At 48.0% G+C, this 24,715-nt stretch overlaps 1 protein-coding gene across 1 annotated transcript in view; it reads left to right on the plus strand.

The window, feature by feature from the left end:
• The first annotated feature begins 4,900 nt into the window (after positions 1-4,900).
• Positions 4,901-24,715, plus strand: part of ONECUT1 (one cut homeobox 1) — a 47,433-nt gene continuing 27,618 nt past the window's right edge. The window contains exon 1 of the mRNA XM_070422494.1: positions 4,901-6,278. Within this exon, the coding sequence (XP_070278595.1) occupies positions 5,165-6,278 (1,114 nt within the window). The 5' untranslated portion in view covers positions 4,901-5,164. The remainder of the gene's footprint in view (positions 6,279-24,715) is intronic.

Here is a 24,715-nt window from a genome sequence, read left to right on the forward strand (position 1 = left end):
ATCCTGAACCACCGCCTCAAACCCGGAAAATCCGTCACTAAGTCCACCCCGGTAGTCCCGACAGATCTCCTCTGAAATGTACTTCAACGATATAAAGATCAAAGAAAGAGAAATCCACTGCAGGTTTGACAAGAGAAAGGGCAACTCCCCCAGAATCCAACTGACTGAGGAAAGCAGCGCGGGGTTCTGCAGCCCGAGCATCACCCGGGAGCCTTGGACCCCTCCACAATATTAGGACACTCCTTCCTCCTTCAGGGCACTGGGCCTGAGGCCTTGAAAAGCCCTCATTGAAACTGGGGACCACAAGAACAGATTTAAACCCAAGAGAGCCACTTCTAGCTTATCAGATGGCCCAAGAGATGAAGTAACTGGAGATGCTGGCAAGGGGTCTGAGGTCCTGGCACCGCTCTCCTGGACACCCTCCGCATCTCCCAGAATCCCGGCGTCAGCTGGAGATGGCACCAGCTGTGGAGAGCCCTTCACCAGAGCACCTTCTCTTTGGATTTGGAGAGGGTAGGTAGGCGATAGAACAAAGGAGAGCGCAAAAACACAGAGTATAAAATATACATATTGTCATGAGCAAAACCCTTAATTTAGGTTAAGAAGGGAAAAAACTGAACAGATGAATTAAAAACTAGATGCTAATAGAAGATCAAAGATTGATGAAGAGGGCTAAAATAATTGGTTACCCTTTCCTTGGCCCCCAGAGAGTACAGAGAAGTCATTGATTAATTTTTTAAATGGTTTTCAATGGGAATCACCAGACCACCCCCTTCTGAATTTCTTGGTGTTCTATTCTAAGCCAACAGCAATTTTCTGAATTAAATTTCTCCAGAGGCGGGAGGAAGACAAGAGAGCCTGGCAGAAAGCACCACCAAATCCTTCACCCCGTAGTTATCAAGTTGTGGCCAGTATACTGTTGCCAGACACCGAAGAAATGGTTCCTGGCCAGGAGTTTAATTCTAGACTTGCTTCAAGCATCAGAAACACTGGTGAGTTAGCTTCTGAAACTCTGGCCAAGGAGCCAGCCTCTTACTGGAACTTGGCTGGGGTGGGGGGGGTGGGGGGGGGCAGGGACGGGCTTGCTGTTCATGTGGTCAACAAATGGGAAGTAAACACTCAATGTCTCAGAGGGGCTCTCGAAACATTCCTTTGGAATGGCCCAGAAAACTGGGCCGGGGCCATATGTTAGCTCTCTATTACTCACAAAGAAAACTAAAGCAGGAGCTCTGAAGCTGAAGGAAGTTTTCAGAAAAGCTTGTGTGGCCAGCATTTGGAGGAATGGACTTATTTTCATTCTCTTTTCTAAGTTTAGTGGGGTCACCTGGCAAGCTCTAGCCCATCCAGCATGGGAAAGATTTTACCTGCCCAATCACCACCACCACCACCACCCCGATATTTACAAAATAAGCAGTCTGAAATCCTGGTTTCCACACTGAAAATATTACCAGCAACCAGCATCTAGTCAATAGTCTTATTTCCCTTTTTCTTAAATATATACATGTATGTAATTTTGTGATGATGATTGACATTATTTTTTTAAGTTCCCTGCAGCTACTCAAATTCTAACCAGTTGCCAATAAGCCCTCCTCTCGAACTTCTTGGCTGTCATAAAGAATTGTGCAGCATACTGTAATACACTTAATTAACCACGTAGTTTCAAGGAACTTCTCCTTGGGTTTGAATTGTTTCATTCCCTCACAGTGCACCTGATGGGTGCCAGGCATTCTGCTGAGCACTGGAAGGGGGAAGGGAAGAGAGAGAGAGACAACATGACAAAAAGCTATCTCAGCAGTTGGCAATCTGTTTAGTCTCTCTCTCTCTCTCTCTCTCTCTCTCTCATTTTAATCTGGCCTAAGGGAAGCCACCCCTTTCCTTAATAGAGGAAAAATTTCCAAAAAATCAAGTAAGGATAAAATGTTTCTGAGAAATCACTGTAATTCAGTCAACTATAGGAAAACCATGGTTAAATATAATAGCATGAATAGCCAAGAAAGATTAGGGAGATTTTCAAACCAAAGCAAGTCCTACACACATATTAACTCAACATAGATAATGCTTGTCTGATCTTTTCTTTGACTTCTCCTTTAGGGACCAACATTGAACCAGTCCTCCTTTTCTCAAAGGGAATAGGGGAGTTTTGCTCACCTGATCCCAGCCCTCTTCAGGTAGCCTCTAGGCCAGTGATGGCGAACCTATGACACGCGTGTCAGAGGTGACACGCGAACTCATTTTTTTGGTTGATTTTTCTTTGTTAAATGGCATTTAAATATATAAAATAAATATCAAAAATATAAGTCTTTGTTTTACTGTGGTTGCAAATATCAAAAAATTTCTATATGCGACACGGCACCAGAGTTAAGTTAGGGTTTTTCAAAATGCTGACACGCCGAGCTCAAAAGGTTCGCCATCACTGATCTAGGCCCTAGAGTCTAGGGGCTCAGGCAGAGCTTCCTGTGAAGAAGGGTTTCCAGGATCAAGTCCCTAATTAGATACACAAAGAAAAAACCATGAACAATTTGTGCACTTGGTGGTATTTACTTCTTTCTTTTAACAAACTGCCTTTTGGGAAAAGACTTGTCATATGGACAAGTCAATAATGTCCAAGGGATTAAAATATGGGGGTATGGGGAGACAATAGTTTAGCTCAAAAGCTGCCTGCTACGTTAACCCATTGTCTGGTTTCATATGAGACCCACACATTCGATGCTATGACAAAAAAAGAACAGAAACAATAAGGAAACAAGAATGCAGCTTTCCACTAACATATTGTGATCCACTAGGCAGAAAATATACTTTGTGCTTGTTTCTCTGGATAGATAAATGTAGATAAAAGTTTAAATAGAGTAATTTTGTTTTCTGAGTTTCTTTATGTCAGTGTATTTTCCCCAAAGATCTTTTTTCTCTCTGGGGGCCTTAAATTCCTAAATGTTCACTGGGCAAGTAGATGCTAAATCCATTGAAGTAGATCCCCAATTCCAAGGCCTCCATAGGCATTGTTTGGACAAGATAGGAGTGTCTCTGGTGACCAAATCAGCCAGATTAACCAATTCCAGGACATGACCACTTTCAAGGAAGTCAGGCTGACTGACTGTACCCACCAGTCTTGACCTACCTGGATCATGATGTCCTGGTGGTGGCAGGAACCTAGGCAAAGAGATGGACCTGCTCATGCCTTAGCTGGTGGGAAGTTCCCCCAAGGGTGGCCCTGCCCAAGCTTTTGCCTAGCCTAGGCCCTAGGGGAACCAGTCACCTCTGCTACTTCCATCCCAGCCCTGATGTCTCCTGGGGTCTGGGAGCATTTTCAGTAGAAACACCTCTGGTGGGCTCTGACCAGGTATCCCAGCAAAGGGAAGTACAATTTGAGTTTGGACCAGTGCAGGCCACACACACTTTATTCCATATCCTGGCCCAGATACCCAGGCTTTGAGAGGCAGGCTCCCATTGTGACCACCTTTCGCCCGGGGCTGAGGCTTGGCGCTGACCCGGTCGTAACTGCCAAGAGCCTGACAATGGGCACATCTGTCCTTTCTCTGAGGGATGAAAGCACCTAAGCGGACACGGCTCTGCCTTTTGTTGCAGATTTTTTTTTCTTTCCTTTGTAAATGAAAGAAAGCCGCGGCATGTGGCGGCCGGGTGTACATCCCACACTGGGGGCCGCCCCACGCGTCCCCACCAGGCCCAAGGACCAAGTTCGATTCCAGATTGGAGAGTGATTGTGAGAAGCGGACAATTACGCCCGAAGCTGAATTGATTTTCAAATCTGGAGGCTTCTCACGCGGACGCTGGGAAAAGGGCGTCCTTGCGGGGCCGAGCAGAGACCCGAGCGCCTGGTCCACTCTGCGGGTATCAGTCCTTCCCGCAAGCAGTGGCTTCTGGGCGCTTTACCAGGAGGGCCGAGAAGAAGTCACAGGAACGGCCTGCGCCTCGGCGGCCACCAGCACCCAGAAGTTAACCTGGGAACCCAGCAGGGCACTCCCCGCCCCCAACACACACACACACACACACACACACACAAACACACACGACTTCGGAAGCAGACGCGCCGACTTAATTGTCAGCCGAGCCAGAGGAGGAACCAGCCGGCAGGAGACAGCCAGGTATGGGCCGGGCTGGGACTCTTGGCACCGAGCGCTCCTCTCCCACATCGTGGAAGAGGAGAGAGGGGTGGGCAGAGGAGTAACAAGGAGGTCCGAGCTTTCTGGGTCAATAGCCACAGAGCTGACCGAAGCCTTTAAGCTATTTGTTCCCTGCGGATGGGGAAAACGTGGACTCCCCGAAGCCCTCCGGAAAATAAAGCTTAGTGGGCCAGGGTGGTGGGAGTGGTGGCAGCCTCAGCATCCCGGGCAAACTGCGCCGGGAGGCAGCAGCTGGAGAGAGCGCCGACGGCTCTTCAGCGCACCACCCGGGAGGAAAGCCCAGCCAGCGCAGCCGGGGGCTGGGAGGAGAGCGCCCCCCACCCCCAGCCTGGGAGCCGAGAGGGACGCGAGTCCCCCGGGGTTGTGGCGGCGGCCCCAGGTCTCTCTGTGTCCTGGGCCTTCCCACGTGCGCGCCGCAAATCCGGCCACTCGGCGCCACCGGTGAGACGCAGGACCCCCTCCTACATTTGTACGGGGACGTCACGGGCGGCGCGCGCGGGGGCCAAGGGGGCGGGGCCGAGCCGCGCGCCTGCGCGCTGCGCCCAGCGGGCGGGAGGGCGGGCCGCGGCGGCGGCGGCGGCGGCGGCAGCGGCGGCAGCACCGCGGCCACAGAGTCTGCAACAGTAACCCAGCCATGGCTCGAGCTGGCCAGCGGCGCGGGCAGGCAGCAGCCGCGGAAGGCGCGCGGGCTGCGTCAGGGGAGCCGGGGACCTCACAATTCTAAGAAAGAGAGGGGCGAGAGGGGGCCAGGGGCGAGGAGGCTGGGGACACAGCGCTCACCCAACGGTGAGGATCCTTTTTGAAAATTAATATTAAAAAAAAGAGAACGCAGAGGAAAAGGTGGGGGCAAGAGGGAAGGCGATTCATAGAGAGGGAGACAGAGCCCCACAGTGAGAGGAAAAGGAAGGAAGCAAGGAAGGCAACAGTCGCCGGCAGCCGATGTGAAGACCGGACTCCGTGCGCCCTTCGCCTCCTCTGTCCGGCCTCATCGATGTTGTGTCCGCCGCCCGCTCGCCCGGATCACGATGAATGCGCAGCTGACCATGGAGGCGATCGGCGAGCTGCACGGGGTGAGCCATGAACCAGTGCCCGCCCCTGCCGACCTGCTGGGTGGCAGTCCCCACGCGCGAAGCTCCGTGGCGCACCGCGGTAGCCACCTGCCCCCCGCGCACCCACGCTCCATGGGCATGGCGTCCCTGCTGGACGGCGGCGGCGGCGGCGGCGGCGAATACCACCACCACCACCGGGCCCCTGAGCACAGCCTGGCCGGCCCCCTTCACCCCACGATGACCATGGCCTGCGAGACTCCCCCAGGTATGAGCATGCCCACCACCTACACCACCTTGACCCCTCTGCAGCCGCTGCCGCCCATCTCCACCGTCTCGGACAAGTTTCCCCACCATCACCACCACCACCACCACCATCACCACCACCACCCGCACCACCACCAGCGCCTGGCGGGCAACGTGAGCGGTAGCTTCACGCTCATGCGGGACGAGCGAGGGCTGGCCTCCATGAATAACCTCTATACCCCCTACCACAAGGACGTGGCTGGCATGGGCCAGAGCCTCTCGCCCCTCTCTGGTTCCGGTCTGGGCAGCATCCACAACTCCCAGCAAGGGCTCCCCCACTATGCTCACCCTGGCGCCACCATGCCCACCGACAAGATGCTCACCCCCAACGGCTTCGAAGCCCACCATCCGGCCATGCTCGGCCGTCACGGGGAGCAGCACCTCACGCCCACCTCGGCCGGCATGGTTCCCATCAACGGCCTCCCTCCGCACCACCCCCACGCCCACCTGAACGCCCAGGGCCACGGGCAGCTCCTGGGCACAGCCCGGGAGCCCAACCCTTCCGTGACCGGTGCGCAGGTCAGCAATGGGAGTAATTCAGGACAAATGGAAGAGATCAATACCAAAGAGGTGGCACAGCGCATCACCACCGAACTCAAGCGCTACAGCATCCCACAGGCCATCTTCGCTCAGAGGGTGCTCTGCCGCTCCCAGGGGACCCTCTCGGACCTGCTGCGCAACCCCAAACCCTGGAGCAAACTCAAGTCTGGCCGGGAGACGTTCCGGAGGATGTGGAAGTGGCTGCAGGAGCCGGAGTTCCAACGCATGTCTGCGCTCCGCTTAGCAGGTGAGCGCGTCAAGGAGTTGGGCGCGCGGGGATAGAAGGGATGGGGACGCCCAGGAACCGAGGGAGGGCGGGAAGGAGAGAGGACTGGGCCTCGTCACCCCTCCTCCTTTCCCCGGGATGGGGGCCTTGGGCCTGGAAGAGCCGGTACGGGGCTCCAGACAGCAGACCGCCTCCTCCAGGACTTGGTGCGTTGGGCTGTGGGAGGCTCTGAGGGCTGAGTGCTGCGGTCTCTGCGACTGCGGGGCGCGTTTGTGCTGGGAGACAGCGCGGGCAGCCCGAACTGCCCGAGGCGGAGAACGCCCCCCTCACCTGGGGAGACACAGTCTGTGCGGCGCTTCTCGGTTGGACACTTGGGCTGGAGCTGCCTGCCAATGTTGATCTGAACTCGCTGCGGTAACCCCCCGTCCCGCATTAACTCTATAGGGGCGGGGGGGGGGGGGGCCGCAGTCAGAGTTAGGGCAGAAGGTTCTACAGCCGCGAGGCGGTGGGTGGAAGCGCGGACTTGCCGCGGGCTGTGGAAGGAAGAGGGAGACGGACGGTGCGGAGGTCCTGGTCAGCCCGGAGGCAGCCTGCGCTGCTTACTCGCTTAGGACTTCTCATTTTCATTGTATCCCTTTGCATGATGTTTCGTCTAAATCCCAATGCAGGGAAGGGCGGGGGTGTGGAAATGGCCCCCGAGTCTGCGAGCAAAGGTCTCCCGGACCCGAAACCCCGAAGCGTTTCGGAGTTTCGCGGGAAGGTCTCGGCGGCGCTGCACAGACATGGTGCCTAGCTCCCCTCGCCTCTTTCGGCCACGGTGAGGACGAGGCTCCGGCGGGCGGACTAGCCGAGGGAACAGCTGAACCCAGCCTGAACGGCACAGAGGATTTCGTGCGGATTCTGCGACCTCCGAGGGCGGAGGACACGAGGGGAAGTAGAGCCACGGGTAGCCTTGGGCGGACTCGGTTTGATGAGACCCGGGCTGAGCTGAGTTACTCCTGGGTTCATCCCCCCCACAACCCCCACCCCACCCCCAATTTTAGCCCCGGCGCCATGGCCTGAGTCCTGGCGAAGAGAAAGGTAAAAGCCGGTATGCGGGTTTGTTAATTAACTGATCGTTCTCCATTAATTCGTCCCTGGAGAACGAGAGACAGTCAATCCGCTCAGAGCCGGGGGCACTGAGCAGTTTCACAGACTAAAATCAAAGCCAGAGGCCAGAGCCCCCCTCCCCCACCTCGTGCGGGCCAATGAGAAGCTAGAGGGAGGCAGGTGCTGGCATGCCCGCGAGCCCGCGACTCCAGCCTGGAGGCGACGCACAGCAATCTTCGGTTCTGGGCGTTTCTGGCCTGCCCTCCCGAGCGACCCGCTTGCTGAGCCTCAGCCCCGCGCTCCTGCGCTCCAAGCAAAGACCCCGCGCAGGGGAGACAGGGGTAGGGAGACAGGAAGGAAGAGGCTGACTGGGTGCCCTCTAGGCTCCCGCGATTCCGCTCGCTAGCCTCGTGTGCTGCCACCGTATCGCCCTCCCCCGCCCCTCCACTGCCCCTGCGGCTGACTGCGACCTGAGAGCCGCTGAAGTTCCAGGGAGGGTGGAGAAACGGCTGCCCCACTCCCGGGCAGCTCCACTAATGCGGGTGCCTAAGGTGATCAGTGCCTTTTCACACGCCTGCGCCAGACTCCAGCCGGGCTTCGGGACCTTTTACCCGGGCAGTACCCGCACAGGCCGGCGGAGGTGGGGGTGGAGGGTTGGTGGAAAAGGAGGGGTGCCCCCGGGGAACCCGTCCCCCACCCGCCACCCCGTGAAGGCGCTTGCTCGGGCCTTCAATGACCCTTCCTCCCTCATTGCCTCCTGTTGCCGCCTGGAAGGACAGACTCTCAGGTTTTGTTCAGAGACGATCCCCGAGCCCAGGAAACCCGGTCTTGGGCCCTGTCCCGCGTGAGCGCCCTCTGATCTCCATGCCTGAGCACCCCAGTGCTGTTGAGGGGAAGCCCGAATGCTGCGACCCGCACACGGGAGGCCAGGGCAGCGTGCTGGCTGAGGCTCCTGGAGCCGAGGAGGCTATCGAGTGGGCGCCTGCCTGGTATCCAGCAGCCTGTGCCGTGTCATTCTCCGCCCCAGGCATGTGGTCTTTTTTTTGGGGGGGGGGGCGGGGAGGTTGGAGACTCTGGTAGGACACACGTTTGAACCCCTAATCCCAAACGGCCTCCGCATCCTAAAACCCGGATGGAGGGATGGAGCGTTGACCCTTTCATTTCCCTTTCTTTAGCTTAATTAACGCGGTGGGGAGGGCTGGGATACGGTCTGGTGCGGAGGGAACCGGGAGCAATACCATGTTGCTGCAAAAGCCACGATCTACTTTTAAGTCACTGAAGAACGATGAGGCGTTCTGTTAGCGTTGTTATTTATAAAAAAACAAAAGCGAGGTCGTTTCCTGAACCCTCTCAGTGATCTCGACTGGGCTTTGCAGGAGACACAAAATGGGTTTCAGGGCATGTTGGTTGCAGCTGTGCAACACTGTTGCCTCCTCCCCACCACCACTTCCCAGGCACCCGGAAGCTCCTTGCAGCTGTGCTCGCTGTTGCACTCAAAGACCCGTCAACCTAGTCCCTACCCCATTCGAGGCTGGGCCCGCCGTGGTCGGTTCCATCGGTGGCAGGAGAGTGGTTTCTCTGTGCCCCTCCTTGTACCCTAGGCTCCCAGCAGTTTGCTGAGAATCAAGCCCTCCACACGTGGCTACGTGTTTGGGGAGGTGCCTTCTCCTTAGGAAATTACATCTGCTGGTGGAAGACGGGAGGGAGACAGGAGGAAATTCTCACCAAATTAACTACCTTTTAAAAATCAATATATGTTCCCTCAATGCAATACTTGCTGCTGCCCCATTAAAGTGCAGCACAACCAGATTCGCGCCGCTCCTCGTCCCAGGTGGGGGTGGGAGGTCTTGGCTGTGAGGGTGGGTGTGTGCCCCGCCTCTGACGCCGGCGCCTATTAAGATGCGAGGAGATTAGTTTCCAATTAAAGATTCCAGAAGGCGTCCAGCACACTAGGGGAGCTGCCAGCGCAGGAAGAGGCTGCAAAGCGCACCCGCCAGCTGGCGCAGCACCCGGGACCTGGGAGGCGAGGCCTGCAGGCCCAGGATTCGGGCAGGGGTGTGTGCTGGGCCACTCGGACCCTTTGGTACCTGGAGGCAAGGAAACCTCCGGAGCCGGCAGGGTCTCCGGAACCGGACTGCGCCCCCTTCCTGTCCAGAATTTGTTTCAGAGTGACTTAGAAAAGGGCCTGGGGGGGGGGGGGGGGGGAGGGGGATCAGGCCAGGAGGTGGCCATGAGAAAGTCTGGCCGGGGCCAACCTGGACTGTGTTTGCCGTAAGTGGCCTTGCGGCCTGGTTGATTGATAACAGGCCCCTGCGCAAGTTCATTTGCTTTTTGTTAATATTTATCCTGGTGGGTGACATTTCAACTGTCCTCTTGCTTCCTGGGGCCACGGGAGCCAAGCAGGAGAGCCTGGGGCCAAGGTGCTGGCTCTGGGAACCCCACTTCCCCAATCCTCAAAGACTCCCGCTGGCCGGAGCCCGGAGAACAGCCGGGACTGGGTGTGGGGAGCTGGAGCTGGGAGAGCGCCTGAGTGGTAGAGTGGGAAGAGAAGGCACCAAGTGAATTTGTTCTTTCGCGCCCCAGGTCTCCCGCGCAGTGCAGCTGCTCGCAGCAAGCTGCCACTGGAACAAAGGGCTGGCGGGTGCGGCCGGTGGCGGCTGGGCTCGAATCCCGTGAGGAGTGTCTCTTCCGAAAGCCTGGAGGGCCTCCTCCCAGAGTGGCTGGGGACTGGGCCAGTAGTCAGAGGGCGATTGCCCCCACCCCACCCCCAGGCCCAGTGGTGGCCGGAGACCCCACACACACCAGCTCAGCAGGAAACCAAAAGGCCTGGCTCTTGGGGACAGTTGGCAGAAGGTTCTAAGTGAGCCTTTCTTGCAGCCCATGTCTGAACCCTCGAGGATATGGGACAAAAGTTTCCTCTTGCTGTCCCCACCAGGGAGCACAAACACCCGGGTGAGGAGAGAAAGGAGGGGGCGGGGGGGCGGTAGGAAGTGTGCACGTGGTTTGACTAGGGTCGGGGGAGACCTGCTCTGGGGGCTTGAGGAGGCCTGACGGTTATTGTGTAGCGACTCAGGTGTCAGCTTATCGAGGATGGCCACCTGAGATAAGTAAACACCTGGGCCTGTTCAAAGGGCCACCGGCTGTCCTGCCAGCGGTGCAGCCCCGAGCCCCTTGGAATCGCCAGGGGGATGATGGGTTTGGCCTGAGCGACCCGCCTGGCCCAGGGCTGCTGTGGTCACTAGAGACCCAGCCCTGCCGTCGCTGCTTTGCAACCGGCAATTGGGACGGACTGTGCCATCCCATCGCAGGTTGTGTTCGTAGCCTCAGAGTGACTGAAAACCCAGGGCGCGACTTTATCTTCAAGCTTCCAGCCGTGGGCGCGCTCCCTTTGGGCTCGCCTTCCCTGGGTAGCGGCCGGGCTGTGCTGCGATAGCTGCGCGCGCCCCCTGCGGGCGGCGGGCCTGGCGCCCAGCAATCCTCCGTGGTTCAACCTGCTACGGAGCTGTCCCAGGGATTTCACAAACGGTAACTATTTTGAGAGGAAGAGGATGTGGAGGAGGAAGAAAAGGATAGCTAGTGAATCTGTCTTGGTCCCCAACAATGCTTTAATATTACCCCAGAGAGACACAACATTGCCATCCCATCCCCCAAAGTACACACCAACTCTAACCTATCCAAACAAGATGCGAGTCTGGATTTTCTAGCCGAATGATACTTTTGCTGGCATGTTTTTATTTGAGGAGCTCAGGGAAAGAGTAGAGAAGGTGACTCTGTGTCTGAAGAAGGAGGTTGGGGCTGAGGGCTGTAGGACCTGGAGGGCGGGTTAAGGGTTCCTTTGTTTTATTGTTTCCCCTTCCAGCTAACTGACGGAAGTTGGGAGGCTGCTCGGAGGCCTTGAGCTTGGAGGTCTTTGTTTGGTCCCTTGTTGAGTGGGTGAAAGGGCGCCTGCAGGCCCACTGGCTTGGAGCCTTGGTGCAGCGTCAGGACCCTGGACAGGGCCCTGCCTGCGTGCAGCCTGGTAGATCCAGTTTCTTGTCGCCCCTGGAAGGTGGCAGGGATGTCTTTGAAGAGATAGAGTGAGAAAAGGAAAACTAACAGCTAATATTCAGACGTTTGTAAGAGATCGTAAGAGCCCGCCAGAAATATACACCACCACAATCAAGTAATCGGAAAGATCAAACCTATTCTCGTCGATCAGGTGGTTGATCTTTACCTCCCTCTCTAGCAGCTTTCTGTGTGCGTCTGAGAGCACACCTGCTTATAAAATCGGAATTCGAGTCCCTATGGGTGTGTCAGGGGTTGGATCATTAAGCTAAAACGTTCAATTCAGTCCCTTTGATCCATGCTGGGGAAAATCTATAGTCATCTCTAATCTACGAGGTCTTTAAAGAGGTGGTTACACGGGCTGTTTTGATGTCATCATTTCCACATTTGTGGTGAATTCAGCTAATCAAACAGACACTGCTACCCAAAGTTCTCAAAAGAAACAGTTCTTACAACGTATATCAGTAAGATTTATTGTTGATTTCCGTGAAGGAAAGAAAATCCTGAAATCCGATGAAGGTAGGTAATTAGCAGGGAGGTTCTTGGTGTCTTGCTCCTCAGAATCCATAGTTAGAAGACTTGCCCTTCAAGTAACAGTGCTCAGTGGTTTTTGGTAAACTCCACATATCAGAATAAACACCAACTTAATGTTTAAATTAACCAAGAAGCCTTGTTGGATTGGGTGAGAAATGACTAGTTTCACTGCAGACCCTGTTAAAACAGTAGAATTTCCACTCTTTTGGTAAAATTGAAAAATCCCCTAGGGTAGCAACAGAAAGAGGCTCTTAATGAAATCATGGTAATTAGAGGGTAGATTTCTTATAATTCTGGATAAAAGCATTCAACAAGTATTCATTAAATACAATTTCATTATGTATCTATTTGAATAAGAAGAATAAACACATTTGGGAGAAGAGCTTTATTATTTCCACATGGAAAGAGTTCAGTAACAAGAAAAAGACTCATTTGTAATGTGAATAAATTTAGGGAACAATTATAAATTCCTGCCTCCTATCAATATATTTGTATAGGTTTTTACTTTCAACACACATATGTTAATATTAATGAAGCTTTATTTCCTCCTGAAATGATAGGATTGGGTGAGATGACCAATCACAAGACAATCTGATTATTTTTATATGAACAAAGACTTGTGTTTTATCACAGGGTCTATAAAGTGATCACGTTATATTTCCCCCAGGAGAGATTATATTATCATAAAGTTGGAACAAATTAGCTTCTAGAAATTTTCTTCTCATTTAGGTGAGACACTTTGATAAGACAACAGCTGAACAGAACCAGACCCTGAAGTACAACCCATCAGATTTTCATGGCAATTGAGAAGGAAGGAGCTTATGTCTGCTGTGCACTTTCTGTTTGCCAGATACATGCTAGGCAGAGAGATGTTCTCATTGAATATTCATTGTCTATGCCAGTGGCTCCCAAATTGTGCTAATTATTGGAATCACTTAGTGATTTTTTTAAAAAAATGATTCCTGGCTACAACCTTAGATAGTCTGTTATAATTGCTATAGGGCATGATCTGGGCATTGGGATTTTTAAGAGTTTGAGGTGATTTCAATGCGCAGCAAAATTTGGGGACCACTAGTTTATGTGCTAGTTACCACACTTACCCTGTTTCTCTGTACAATGAGATTAAATAACTTACCTGAGGTAGCACAGCTGGAAATCACTGATGCATGGAACTCAGGCTTCCCAGCCATGGCCCAGAACCCTCTTGCCCTCCTCCTTGTGCCTCTATTACTAGTACAGGTCTTCCAGGTCATGGGCCCCGAGTGCAGAAATGTCTGATTCTCTGTCACAAACACCCAATCTAGAAAGTCTCTGCATAATAAAGGTCTTGAAGTTAAAGGGTGCGTCTTCTCTCTGGGACTCTCAAGGAGAGTTACTTATGGAAACTTCGTATTTCCTTTTTACTCAGGACTTACCAGAGAGACTTTCTGTTGCTCTCTTTTGAAGAAGCAGCCAGAGGGAATGTAAGGCAGTAACAGAGCTAGATGTGGAACCCCAGTCTCCCTGTCCATTTGTTCACTTAAACAATTATTGATGGGCAAGACCCATCTCATTAGATGTGTTCTGTGGGTAGGACTGGCCCACTGGGACCCATGCCTGGAGGAGGGCCCAAATGCCCAAACCTCCCATACTTTCAGGCATTGGTCTTCTGATCTGCACTTGCACAGCAATTACATTTCTTGGCTTCACATCAACGCCAGCCTTGCTATTCCAAAGCTTGCCTATTATTCATAGTTTAGGACTCTGCTCTAAAAAATAATGAATTGACTAAAACTCTGTATATATGTTGGCAATCATCCAGAGGGCAACTTACAATTCCCATCAAATACTGTGTGTTTCCAGTTATCCATGTGTTTCTCAGCTCCCTTCGCATATGCCATAGGGCACTCAGAATCGAGTTGCTGAAATCACTGCTTTCGTTTTCACATCTGGTGATGAGCTCATAGTCCCAAAGAGGGACTGTCAAAGGAACACGATAAACTATGTGCTTTTCTCTTTCTTTCCTGTTGTCTTCTAAAACAGATCAGTGGGGGAAATCAAATAAATAAACCAGCGAAGCGCGCCACCTAGTGGCCCCCGTGCTCACTTCAGGTAAAGTGCGTGAGAGGAGTGGCTAACGCGATTCAAGTATTGATGGAGTCACAAAAATCGTTCATTAAGGCAATTTAATCTTTGCTATTAAATGTCCCTTCAATTCATTTGGGGTAATTAAGATGCAGTTAAAGTGATTAAATTCTAATTACTTATGCTAGACAAAGACATATTTGTCACACTAATGCGGTTAACTAAGGACTCAGAAAGAAAGTTAACATTTACTTCAAATGATGCAACTGGAAAAATCAGTTCCTCTTTTCATCATTAATCTAGTGAGCTGGGTGATTATGTAATGGCACTACAAGCTCATTAAATAGGGGAAGTGCTGATTAAAATGACTGCGAAGAGGAAAACCTGAACCAGGAGTACCTCAGTACCGTTTGCTCAGCATTCCTCCCAAAGTTACTTGGTGTTCTTTCCCACCCCACAGCAATAAACAACTCCTGAGTTTTTTCCTGATGCTAAAAGAGGGATGGGCCCACAGAAATCTTTTCTTGTCAGCCTATAGACATTGTTAAACCAAAAGATATGTTAAAATGGTAAATAAATTCTTGGGGTAGGGATGAGTAAGGGAAGTGTGTCTGTCTGCATTGGAGGGTGGGTCGTTCCTGAGTTAAAATGTCCACTGCAGGCTTCTGAACCACATTCCCTCACACAAACACCCTTGCTAGTAAGCGGTCCTTCTCCCCCTCCCTAGTTCCACTTTACTGCCTTTGATGCCTGGAGACAGATTCCTTTGCACAGGATCACGCTCTGTTTAATTATTAGGTGCACTCAGCTGCAAATTGGTCCCTCTTCAGTGTTTTTCTACATTCACATGTAAAGCCATGTGAGATGAGACTATAAGCCGTCAAGTTACTGAGACTATTTTGCCATAATGTGCACATAGTTCCCAGCCTCTTGCCATAGCTTAATTATGGGTGCTCAGAAGAGTAGGGTGAATTGAAACTTATTAAATTTGAAGCTAGCCTTCCTTACAAAACGGCTTCTTAAGGCAGTGCCTAGCATTTCCCTGGGGTGGAGGTGGGGGTGGGGGTTGGGGGGGAGGTGATCAGAAACAAAAATGGTCAGTCAGAAAATTGGGGATTCTTTTCCCCAGGAGATGGGTGTCTTTCAACACTATTAAATTTGCATATTGAAAACCATAATTGTGGAGATTGCCCTTATCTCATTGAAATTCAGTATTACCCTGTTGACTTCATACGCAAAGAAGCTAATGTTATCAAATGTATCAGTCAATTAAGTCAAACCACCACCTTTTAAAAATAAATGGGAAGCTATTTGAATATTTAGAGTCATTATTAATTTAATAGAACATGTTATGCCACCTTAGATTACTAAAACAAACAAACATTTTTAAACCCCGGAGTAAAAATCAAAGCCCTGGAGACAGGTTCTTGCACTAATTAGCTCTGAGAACTTGTCAAGTCTTTGAACCTTTCTGGGCCTCAGTCCCCTTAAATGTAGAATGAAGGATTTGGCCTTAGGGTGCTTCCAGGTCTCACATTCTATGATCGATTACCTTCTTTGGTGACTGCACATCCACAGCAAAGTCTGTTTTCTCAGTTCAGTGCTCTGTCCCAAAGTCAGGATTCAGCAGGATGTAAGGCCCAGGGGCCATCTCTTGGGCAGAGTCTCAGAACCAGGCTCTCCTGTCAGATGGCCAGGAGGAAACAGTCCATCCAGTCAGGAGAGCTGCCTTTTAGCACAAAAATGCTGCAGTTTGAGATTGCAGTTCCTGGGTCCTAATAGTACAAGCTGTTGGCAAGGCTATGGATCACCAGGAAGTCATACACTGCTGGTGAGAATGTAAATTGGCACTGTTACTTCAAAAGATAGTTGTGACATTATCTTATAAACCTGAACCTACTCCTATCCAGAAATTCCAACTCTTTGGTATATACTCAAAATAAATTTACAGATGTTCCTGGAAATGCGTGCAAAACTGTTATCAACATTGTTCATTAGAAGAAAAAAGAAGAAGAAAAACAGCCCAAATGTTCACTGATAAGGAATGCATAAATAAATTGTGATGGCCCTGGCTGGATGGCTCAGTTGGTTAGAGCATCATCCCATGCATCATTGTTAGTTCAATCCCCGATCAGAGCACATACCCAGGTTCAAACCTCCGTCCGGGGGAGTACAGGAAGGCAACTGATTGATGTTTCTCTCTCACATCAATGTTTCTCCCTTCTTCTCTCTCTAAAATCAATAAACATGTCCTCGGGCGAGGAAAATAAATAAACAAAGATGTCACAAGATATTTAAATAAATAGATAAATAAAATAAAAAATAAATTGTGATGTATTTATATAATATAGTAGTATCCTGTGATGAAAATGAATGAGCCACAGCTATACACAACAGCATAGTTGAGTCTTAAGAACAATGTTGCTTAAAAAAAAAACCACCACAACAACAAGATGTAGAAGATCATACCAGAACAATACCATTTTTACAAACATCAAAAGCAAGCAATGCCAAATAATTATTGTTGGCAGATACATAAGTATGGTTTTAAAAAAACAAATGAATAATGAATACAGATTCAGGAGCGTGGTTACATCTGGTAGGAGAAAGCCAGGTGATCGGAGGAGAGAACACCCTTGTAGGTTCACATGGCAGCTGATGTTCTAGTTCTTTTGTTGAGTGCTGCCGTCACAGATATTTATTTTGTTATTATGCTTCCTGTCTTAAGTATATGATGCATATTGTTTTGTAGGCAATACGATAGGTTACTTAATTTTAACATTGGGGAGTAGAATGATTGTTTTTGTCTGGTTCCCCAAACCAAACAAACCCCACAATTATATTTGGCCTATTTAGTACAAATTGAAAGAGGAAATGTCATTAGATATGGAAAGAGGGGACATTCTTTATTCGTCTGAGCAGCTGTTATAGCAGCACTTGTGCTTAGTCCTGGGGATAGTGTGTACAGCGGACTAGTCCCTTGCAACTCACAGTCTAGTGGGGAAGAGAGATAAGTCACTATCCATATCCTTCTTCTTGGTCGTTTGTGCTGAGAAGAGGTTCAGGGGACGATGAAGTGACATTTTTGGAGATCTGGAAGATGAGTAGGACTTGGATCAGAAACCAAGCAAGAGGCTTCCAGGCAGAGGGAACAATAGCATGGGGGGAAGCCCTGGCCGGAAATCCCTTTGCAGGTTTCTTGGATCTGGATTATCACTGATCTGGAGGCCTGTTCATTTCCTGGCACAGCTGAGTGGCACAATCCCCTGCCGACGATAACAGAAGCCTTCTCTGAGGCTGTGGCTTTCAATGGTGGTCAGGGGTGGGCAGAGGTTTTCATATTTCTAGGGGAGCAAATCCGATTGGTGGAAGAGAGGTCAGGGAGAATACATGTTGGTTAAAAAGCCTCCCACATGATCCTAATATAACTCCAAGTTGAGAATTAGAATATTGACATTGGGAATTTAAGAGAAAATGACTTTTTAAAAAATGTATTTTTTATTGATTTCGGAGAGAAAGGAAGAGGGAGAGAGAGAGAGAAACATCAATGATGAGAGAGAATCATTGATTGGCTGCCTCCTGCATGCCCCACACTGGGGATAGAGGCAGCCCCACACTGGGGATCGAGCCCACAACCCAGGCATGTGCCCTTGACCAGAATCGAACCTGAGACCTTTCAGTTCGCAGGCCGATGCTCTATCCACTGAGCCAAACTGGCTAGCGCAAGAAAATGATTTTTATTTTTGCCCCTTTATTATTTATTTTACCTTTTTTCTAAAATAACCTATCATTCCATAGCTTAAATACAGGGATGGGCAAAAGTAGGTTCACAGTTCATAGGGAAAATAATACCATAGTTAAATAATAAAACAAAAATAAACTCTTATTCTTTTATTATTATTTATTAATTATGGCAAACCTACTTTTGCCCCACCCTGTATAATATTATTATTACATAATACATAATGTTATTTATCATTATATAATATTTCACTTCTTTTTATCTCTTTTGAGATAAAAATTTACTCACAAATTCAAGATTCCTGTAGGAATAATTGTTTCCATACTCTCCTCAATCTAAAAAATTATCACTGTTCTTTTGGTCCTCCCCACTGAAAGTGTGGTTCCCACACAGCAGCACCGGCCTTCTCAGGGAGCTTGCAGAGAAGTGCAGACTCTCAGGTTCCATCCCAGACCTACTGAATCTGAATCTGCATCTTGACAAGATCCCCAGGAGATTCATGTGCAAATTCAAGTCTGAGATGCTCCATGGAGGGTCTTATCACATCATCCAAAAGTTCTATTTTCCTTCACTCACCAAAACATTGACTGGGTGCCTCCTATGGGCCTGGCCTCGGGTGCCTTCTGTGTGCTGGAACTTGGGATAAGTGCTGGAGCTGAAAAGAGGAACGATGTGTCAAATCCTGCAGGAGATGGCAGGGAGGATGTCGGTTAATAAATACTTACAGTGTCTCTGATGAATGCTATGATCCTGGTAGGAATCAAGTTCTGTGGGAGCAGGTAAGGAAAGTGGAAAGAAGGCTGAAAAAGCGACTACAAAGAACCCAGTGTATCTGTGCGGTCTAAAGGATTTGGGCCTATACGAGGAGGAGCTAAACGAAGTTGTTTTTCTTGTGGAATGAAGTTTTGAGACTTGTTCTTTTGAAAACAAGCTTGAGTAGGAGATAATGGGAGAAGAGGCAGTAGCAGGGGACTAGCTATGAGGGTCTGATTATATGTCATTGTCAACACAAGTGGAGAAAATGGGTGGGCAGAATTTGAGGGACATTTCAAAAGTAAAATCCAGAAGTCATTGTGGAGAGTGAAAAAGGAAGAGGAACCGACCCCTGTGGTTCTTTCGTGGGTAGCTGGGTGCTTGGGTACACCTTTAGCCATAGAATGGCTGTGGTGATGTAAATATAAAGTTATAACATTTCAGAATAGTCCACACTCTCAATCTGTCACCTCTGCACAGATTTGATATGTAAATTCAAGTATATATGATTCACCAGAATATGTTACTTAATGATGTTAGTATGATGCTCATGAGGAAGATTGTGGACTCGGCCCTTGAGGTCTGGTTTTCACTGCCCAGTGTTGGTGGGCAGTGATGGACCCTCTGATTCTAGCCAACAGTCAGCTGTTGGGAACACAATAACCATGAAGAACTAGGGTAAAGGTTAGTCCCAATCCATTCCTGCTGGTAGAGAAACAGAAGCAGTACCCAGTAACTGTGGGTCAGGAGTCTTCTGTCTATAAATGAAGACAACAGGAGAGACGATATAAGGACAGACAAGTGTTGGCAAGTCTTGGTTTTCATCACTTTCAGATCACTTTGGGATGGCCCAAAGTCAAGCATCTTCTCATACAAAAGAAAATTTTGCTTTATTCTAGTTGTTTTCATGATTGCTCACAAACCTCAATTTTTTAAAATTGTTTTTAATAAATAGATATTTATTTTTGAGTACCTGCTATGGGCACATCATTTTTTAAAAGTTAAACAGCATAAAAAGGTATACAGAGGGAAAAAAACATGTTCCTCCAAACCAATGACCTAGTTACGCAGTCCCCCTTCCCTAGAACAATTCCTGTTAGCATTTTCTTGTGTATTCTTCGGAGATAGGGCTTTTCAAGTGTGTGTGCGTGCGCATATTTAAAAAAAATAATCAAGGTCTTCTTCCATCTCCCAGACAATAACACTCTGGGGGAAATAGTGAATGGCTCTTGCTTCCTCTTACAAAATTCTGCTCTTTTGACTGACAGTTGCCTTCCTGGAAATATATATACATGCCTGACAAAGTGCTACCCACTGCTATTAACTGAGCATTGAAATTAAAGGATTCGCACAGGGTGAATGCCCTTCTGGGTATGCTGAAAATGGTCTCAGGTGTTTCAATGGCTGTCCCCTTAATCCAGCTCTTTTATGAAAGTCAACTCAATATACCAAAGTGGTCCAAAACTTAAGCTTATAAAAATACTAGAGGCCTGGTGCACGAATTCATGCACCAGTGGTGTCCCTCTGCCTGGCCTGTGGGATCGCCAAAACTGGCTCTCCAGCATCCCCCAAGGGGTCCCGGATTGCGAGAGGGTGCAGGCCAGGCTGAGGGACCCCACCAGTGCACGATCAGGGCCAGGGAGGGACACGAGAGGTTGGCCAGCCAGGGAGGGACCACGGGAGGGCTCCAGGGTGTGTCTGCCCATCTTGCTCAGTCCTGATCAGCCGGACCCCAGCAGCAAGCTAGCCTACCGGTCAGAGGTCTGCCCCCTGGTGATCAGTGCATGTCAGCGAGCAGTTGAGTGGCCTTAGCATATCATTAGCACATTACGCTTTGATTGGTTGAACAATTAATCACTTAGCATATTAGGCTTTTATTATATAGGATATTCTATCTACCACCAGCCTCTCTATTTTAAAGTAATGCAATACCCAGACACAACTACTATGTCACTTTAGGGCCTTCAACACAAGGGTGAAGGTTTTTTTTTTTTCCAATGAGTGAATTATTATATTATGTATATATAATGTTGGATCCTGCTTTTGTCTGACATAGCCCTACTAAATTTTTTTTACCATTTTTGCATACTTACCATGTCCAACATCTTGTATCTTATTTTTAAATTTTACTTCAATGCTTTCTAAAAAGTAACTTATTCTTGTAACAGTATAATATACTAATCAAGAAAAAAGAAGACAAGCCCTAGCAGGTTTGGCTCAGTGGATAGAGCATTGGCCTGCGGACTGAAGGGTCCCAGGTTCGATTTCAGTCATGGGCACATGCCCAGGTTGTGGGCTCAATTCCCTAATGATCTCTCATCATTGATGTTTCTATCTCTCTCTCTCTCTTCCTCTCTAAAATCAATAAAAATATATTTTTTTAAAAAGAAGACAAGAAACACTCATAACACCCCCACACAGAGATACCCACCTTTTGTTGTGAATATCCTTCTAATCTTTCTTCAATGAGATGATGCATACATATTATTTTGTAACATTTTAAATTTAAAAATTCCATGTTATTAAATTTATGGTAGAATATTTGAAAATACGTAAAAGAATAATGGAGCTCCTGGCTAGTTTGGCTCAGTGGTTGGAGCATTGGCCTGCAGACTGAAGGATCATGCGTTAGAGTCATGGGCAAGGGTCCGAGCCTCGGTTGCAGGCTTGATCCCTGGCCCTGGCCAGGCCAATGCAGGAGGCAACCAACTGATGTGTCTCTCACATCGATGTTTCTCTCTCCTCTCTCTCTCCCCTTCTGTCCCACTTTCTCTAAAAAAGGAAGACGAAGCAGAAGAATGGAGACGATAAAAATCCCTGGTAATTCCACCATCCCTGCCCACTCCCAAATACCTCATAAGTAGCATCCATTAATTCAACATATATGTAGAGATAGAGTTTCACAATTTGGAATCAGCAGAGTGCTCCACGTCAGAAAACCTACCCATTTTCTGTTTTACAGCTATGCTATATTTTAATCAGTCCCTTATTTGGGTGCACTTAGATTGGCCCATAAATTGATTGGGTAAACATAAATTTGTATGACTTTATAGTATTTTAGTATCATGATTTACACAACCTCTCCAACAACTTTCCCCATCATTGGAGATTTCAGTGATTTCAGGATTTTGGTTTTGTTTTGTTTTTGCTTTTACTAATGTCAGCAACATTATACATAAAACTTTACTGAAATATTACTTTCCTCTTTGAAAGCTATTTTTTCTCTAATTATTGAAGTAATACTTGCTCAGTGTAGGACTTTGGAAGATATGAAACATTATAAACAACAGAATCAAATCATTTATAATTTCATAACCCAAAGATCATGCCTGCTTATATGTTGGTTTGTTTCCTTCCAGCTTTTTAAAAGTACATAAATAAAATACATTTTTTTAATTTTCACAAAATTGAGCTCATAGAGAATTTACAACTGAACATATCTTGATGTCATTAAAATAAAAAAAAATTAATTGATTTAGAAAGAGAGAGAGGAAGGGAGAGAGAAACATCAATGTGTTTTTCCACTTATTTATGCAGTCATTGGTTGACTCATGTATGTGCCCTGATGGGAATTAAACACACAACCGTGGTGTATCAGGATGATGCTGTAACCAACTGAGCTACCCAGCCAGGTCAATGTCATTAAATATTATTCAAAAACATGATTTTAAATAATTTTATTTGGAAATTATTTCACAGTTTCCAATGGTATAAAAATAAAATAGTAAAAGAACATCCATATATTCTTTGACCGATTGTTAACATATTGCCCTACCTGCTTTATCATTGGCTTGTTCACATTCTCTCTCTCTCTCTCTCTCTCTCTCTCTCTCTTCCTGAATTTCTATATGCACCAGTGGAGGGTAAATTATATCTTGAGTGTATTTCTAAGGGTAGGGGCATTCCCTTCCGTAGCCACTGTTGACCTTTGTCAGTGGACCCAGTAAAGTCTTCCATGGCATTGTTATCCTCCAGTCAAATATTAGTTTGTCATAGATCTTCTTTTTTCTTTAATCTGAAACAGTTCCACAGCTTTTTTTTTTTTTATATTTTTCGCTAAAAGTATTACAAAGGGTATTTATTACATAAGTGTCCTTTTTTTCCCCCCCCGCCCTACCACAGCTTTTCTTTACCTTTTATAGTGTTGACATGTTTGAAGAATACAATCTCCACTTTTTAGAAAAGATACTTCCCGTTTTGTGTTTATCTGATGTTTCCTCAGTTAGATTGAGATGATTCTTGCCCAGAAAGCTGCATGGTGAGGTGTGTCCTTCCCTGGGGATCTCATTTGGAGGCCCATGAAGTCTGTCTGTTCCTTATTTACTGGAGAGTTCATTTTGATCATCCAGTCACGGTGTTGTCTGCTTTCTCCACTGTATAATCACTGGGGCTTTCCCCCCCGTCCCTTACAACTAATAAGCAGTCTTTGGGGATACTCTTTAAAACCATGCAAATCTCCTCCTCATCATCAAAATTCCCCATTGGTTTAGCAACTATTGATTCTTGCCTGATCTAATCGTTATCACAATGGTTTCAAAATGATTTTCCATCTCCAATACTTCTGACCATTTAACAGTCAGCTCTCATCTTTTTACTGTAATCAAGAGTCCCCTTCCTTCTCATTTACATATGCATTTATTATTGGTGTAGACTCATGCATTCCTTTTCCCCCCAGTGGTTTATAATTCATTACTATACTTCACTATTTCAGTGCTCAAGTTGTCCCAGATTTAATCCCGCTCCTGTGTTTTTCCAACTTTTTTTTTTTTTTTTTTTTTTTTTTTTTTACTTTCTGGCATTATAACAAGACATTTCAAGTTCATCTGTTGCCCCAACCCTAGAATTTGCCCCTTCTTTGATGAGCCCTGGTTTATTTTGGTGGGGTATGGTATTAGAGACAAGAAGATCAGGACAACTAGGTGTGTTCAGGGCTTCTAGTGTGACTTTGTTTTTTGGCCCTCTCAGACAAATCAGGAAAAATAAGCATGCATATGTACACACACACACAAATGTTCATACACACTGATACATACATAATGTACATGTGCACATAAATATGCTTATGCACATATTTTATTTTTTAAATTCTTATATATTTTTATTGATTTTAGAGAGTAAGGGAGAGGGAGAGAGAGAGAGAAATATCAATAATAAGAGAGAATCATTGACTGGCTGCCTCCTGCATGCCCTCTCCTGGGGATTGAGCTCACAACCTGATCATATGCCCTTGACCGGAATCGAACCTGAGACCCTTCAGTCTGCAAGCTGACTCTATCCACTGAGTCAAACTGGCTAGGGCTTATGCATGTACAGTATTTTAAAAATTATGAGTTCGCACCAGTACCTCCACATTCCATTGCTATATATCCCCATAGGATTTTTTCTTGCCTTTCCCCATTCCATATTTATATGTCGCTTCCTCCATAGTGAGAATCTGGCACCCAATAACATCTCTCTCTCTCTCTCTCTCTCTCTCTCTCTCTCTCTCTCTTATAACATGCATTTACTCATCTACTCAATTAAATAATACATCTAAAATACTTTCAAAATTGCTTAGCCCATACCCATAAAATAAACAAACCTGCTGAAATATTTTTAGATAGGACTCATCTGCATTCTTCCCACACATATACATCCAGGCCTCACTTGGGGCCTTGTTAGAAATCCTACCGACTCAGACTCTGGCATAGAACCCAGGAATCTGTTTTCACAAGCTCTTAAGTGATTCTAATGCAGGCTAGAGTTTGAGAAGCACAGCCTGGAATATGCAGCGTGGCTTTATGATATAGATATATGCGTCTACCCATGTGCCCACGTATTATTACGTAACATGATACTTTCAACATATTCGAAATACAACACACAAAACAGGGCCAGTGCAGACTGATAAGGGGTTCTGTTGTCGCAGCATGGGTGCAAAGGTGTAGCTGTGAAAGTAAACAGACCCTCCAGTCTTTGTTTCTCCTCCAGGTACCAGCCAAGAGGAAGGGGGAGAGGGTGGAAGTGCCCTTGCTGGGGTCGGGGTGCTCTCCCGTTCCACAGCCCCCACACCTCCCTGTAGACACGTGCAGCAAACTGAAGATGGAGGAAGCTCTGTTAGTGTTGACAACCTCACAGGGTGAAAATCTGACCCTTTCCCCCTGTTCTCACCCAACTTCCTCTCTCCTCAGAATCAGAACAAAACTCTCGCCTCCAGCATTGAACCCCATGGACTGTCTATGACAGTCACTGG

The sequence above is a fragment of the Myotis yumanensis genome, unplaced genomic scaffold (genome assembly GCF_028538775.1).
Source record: "Myotis yumanensis isolate MYYU_CA2020_CCGP unplaced genomic scaffold, mMyoYum1.0.hap1 SCAF_1, whole genome shotgun sequence".
Classification (NCBI taxonomy): domain Eukaryota; kingdom Metazoa; phylum Chordata; class Mammalia; order Chiroptera; family Vespertilionidae; genus Myotis; species Myotis yumanensis.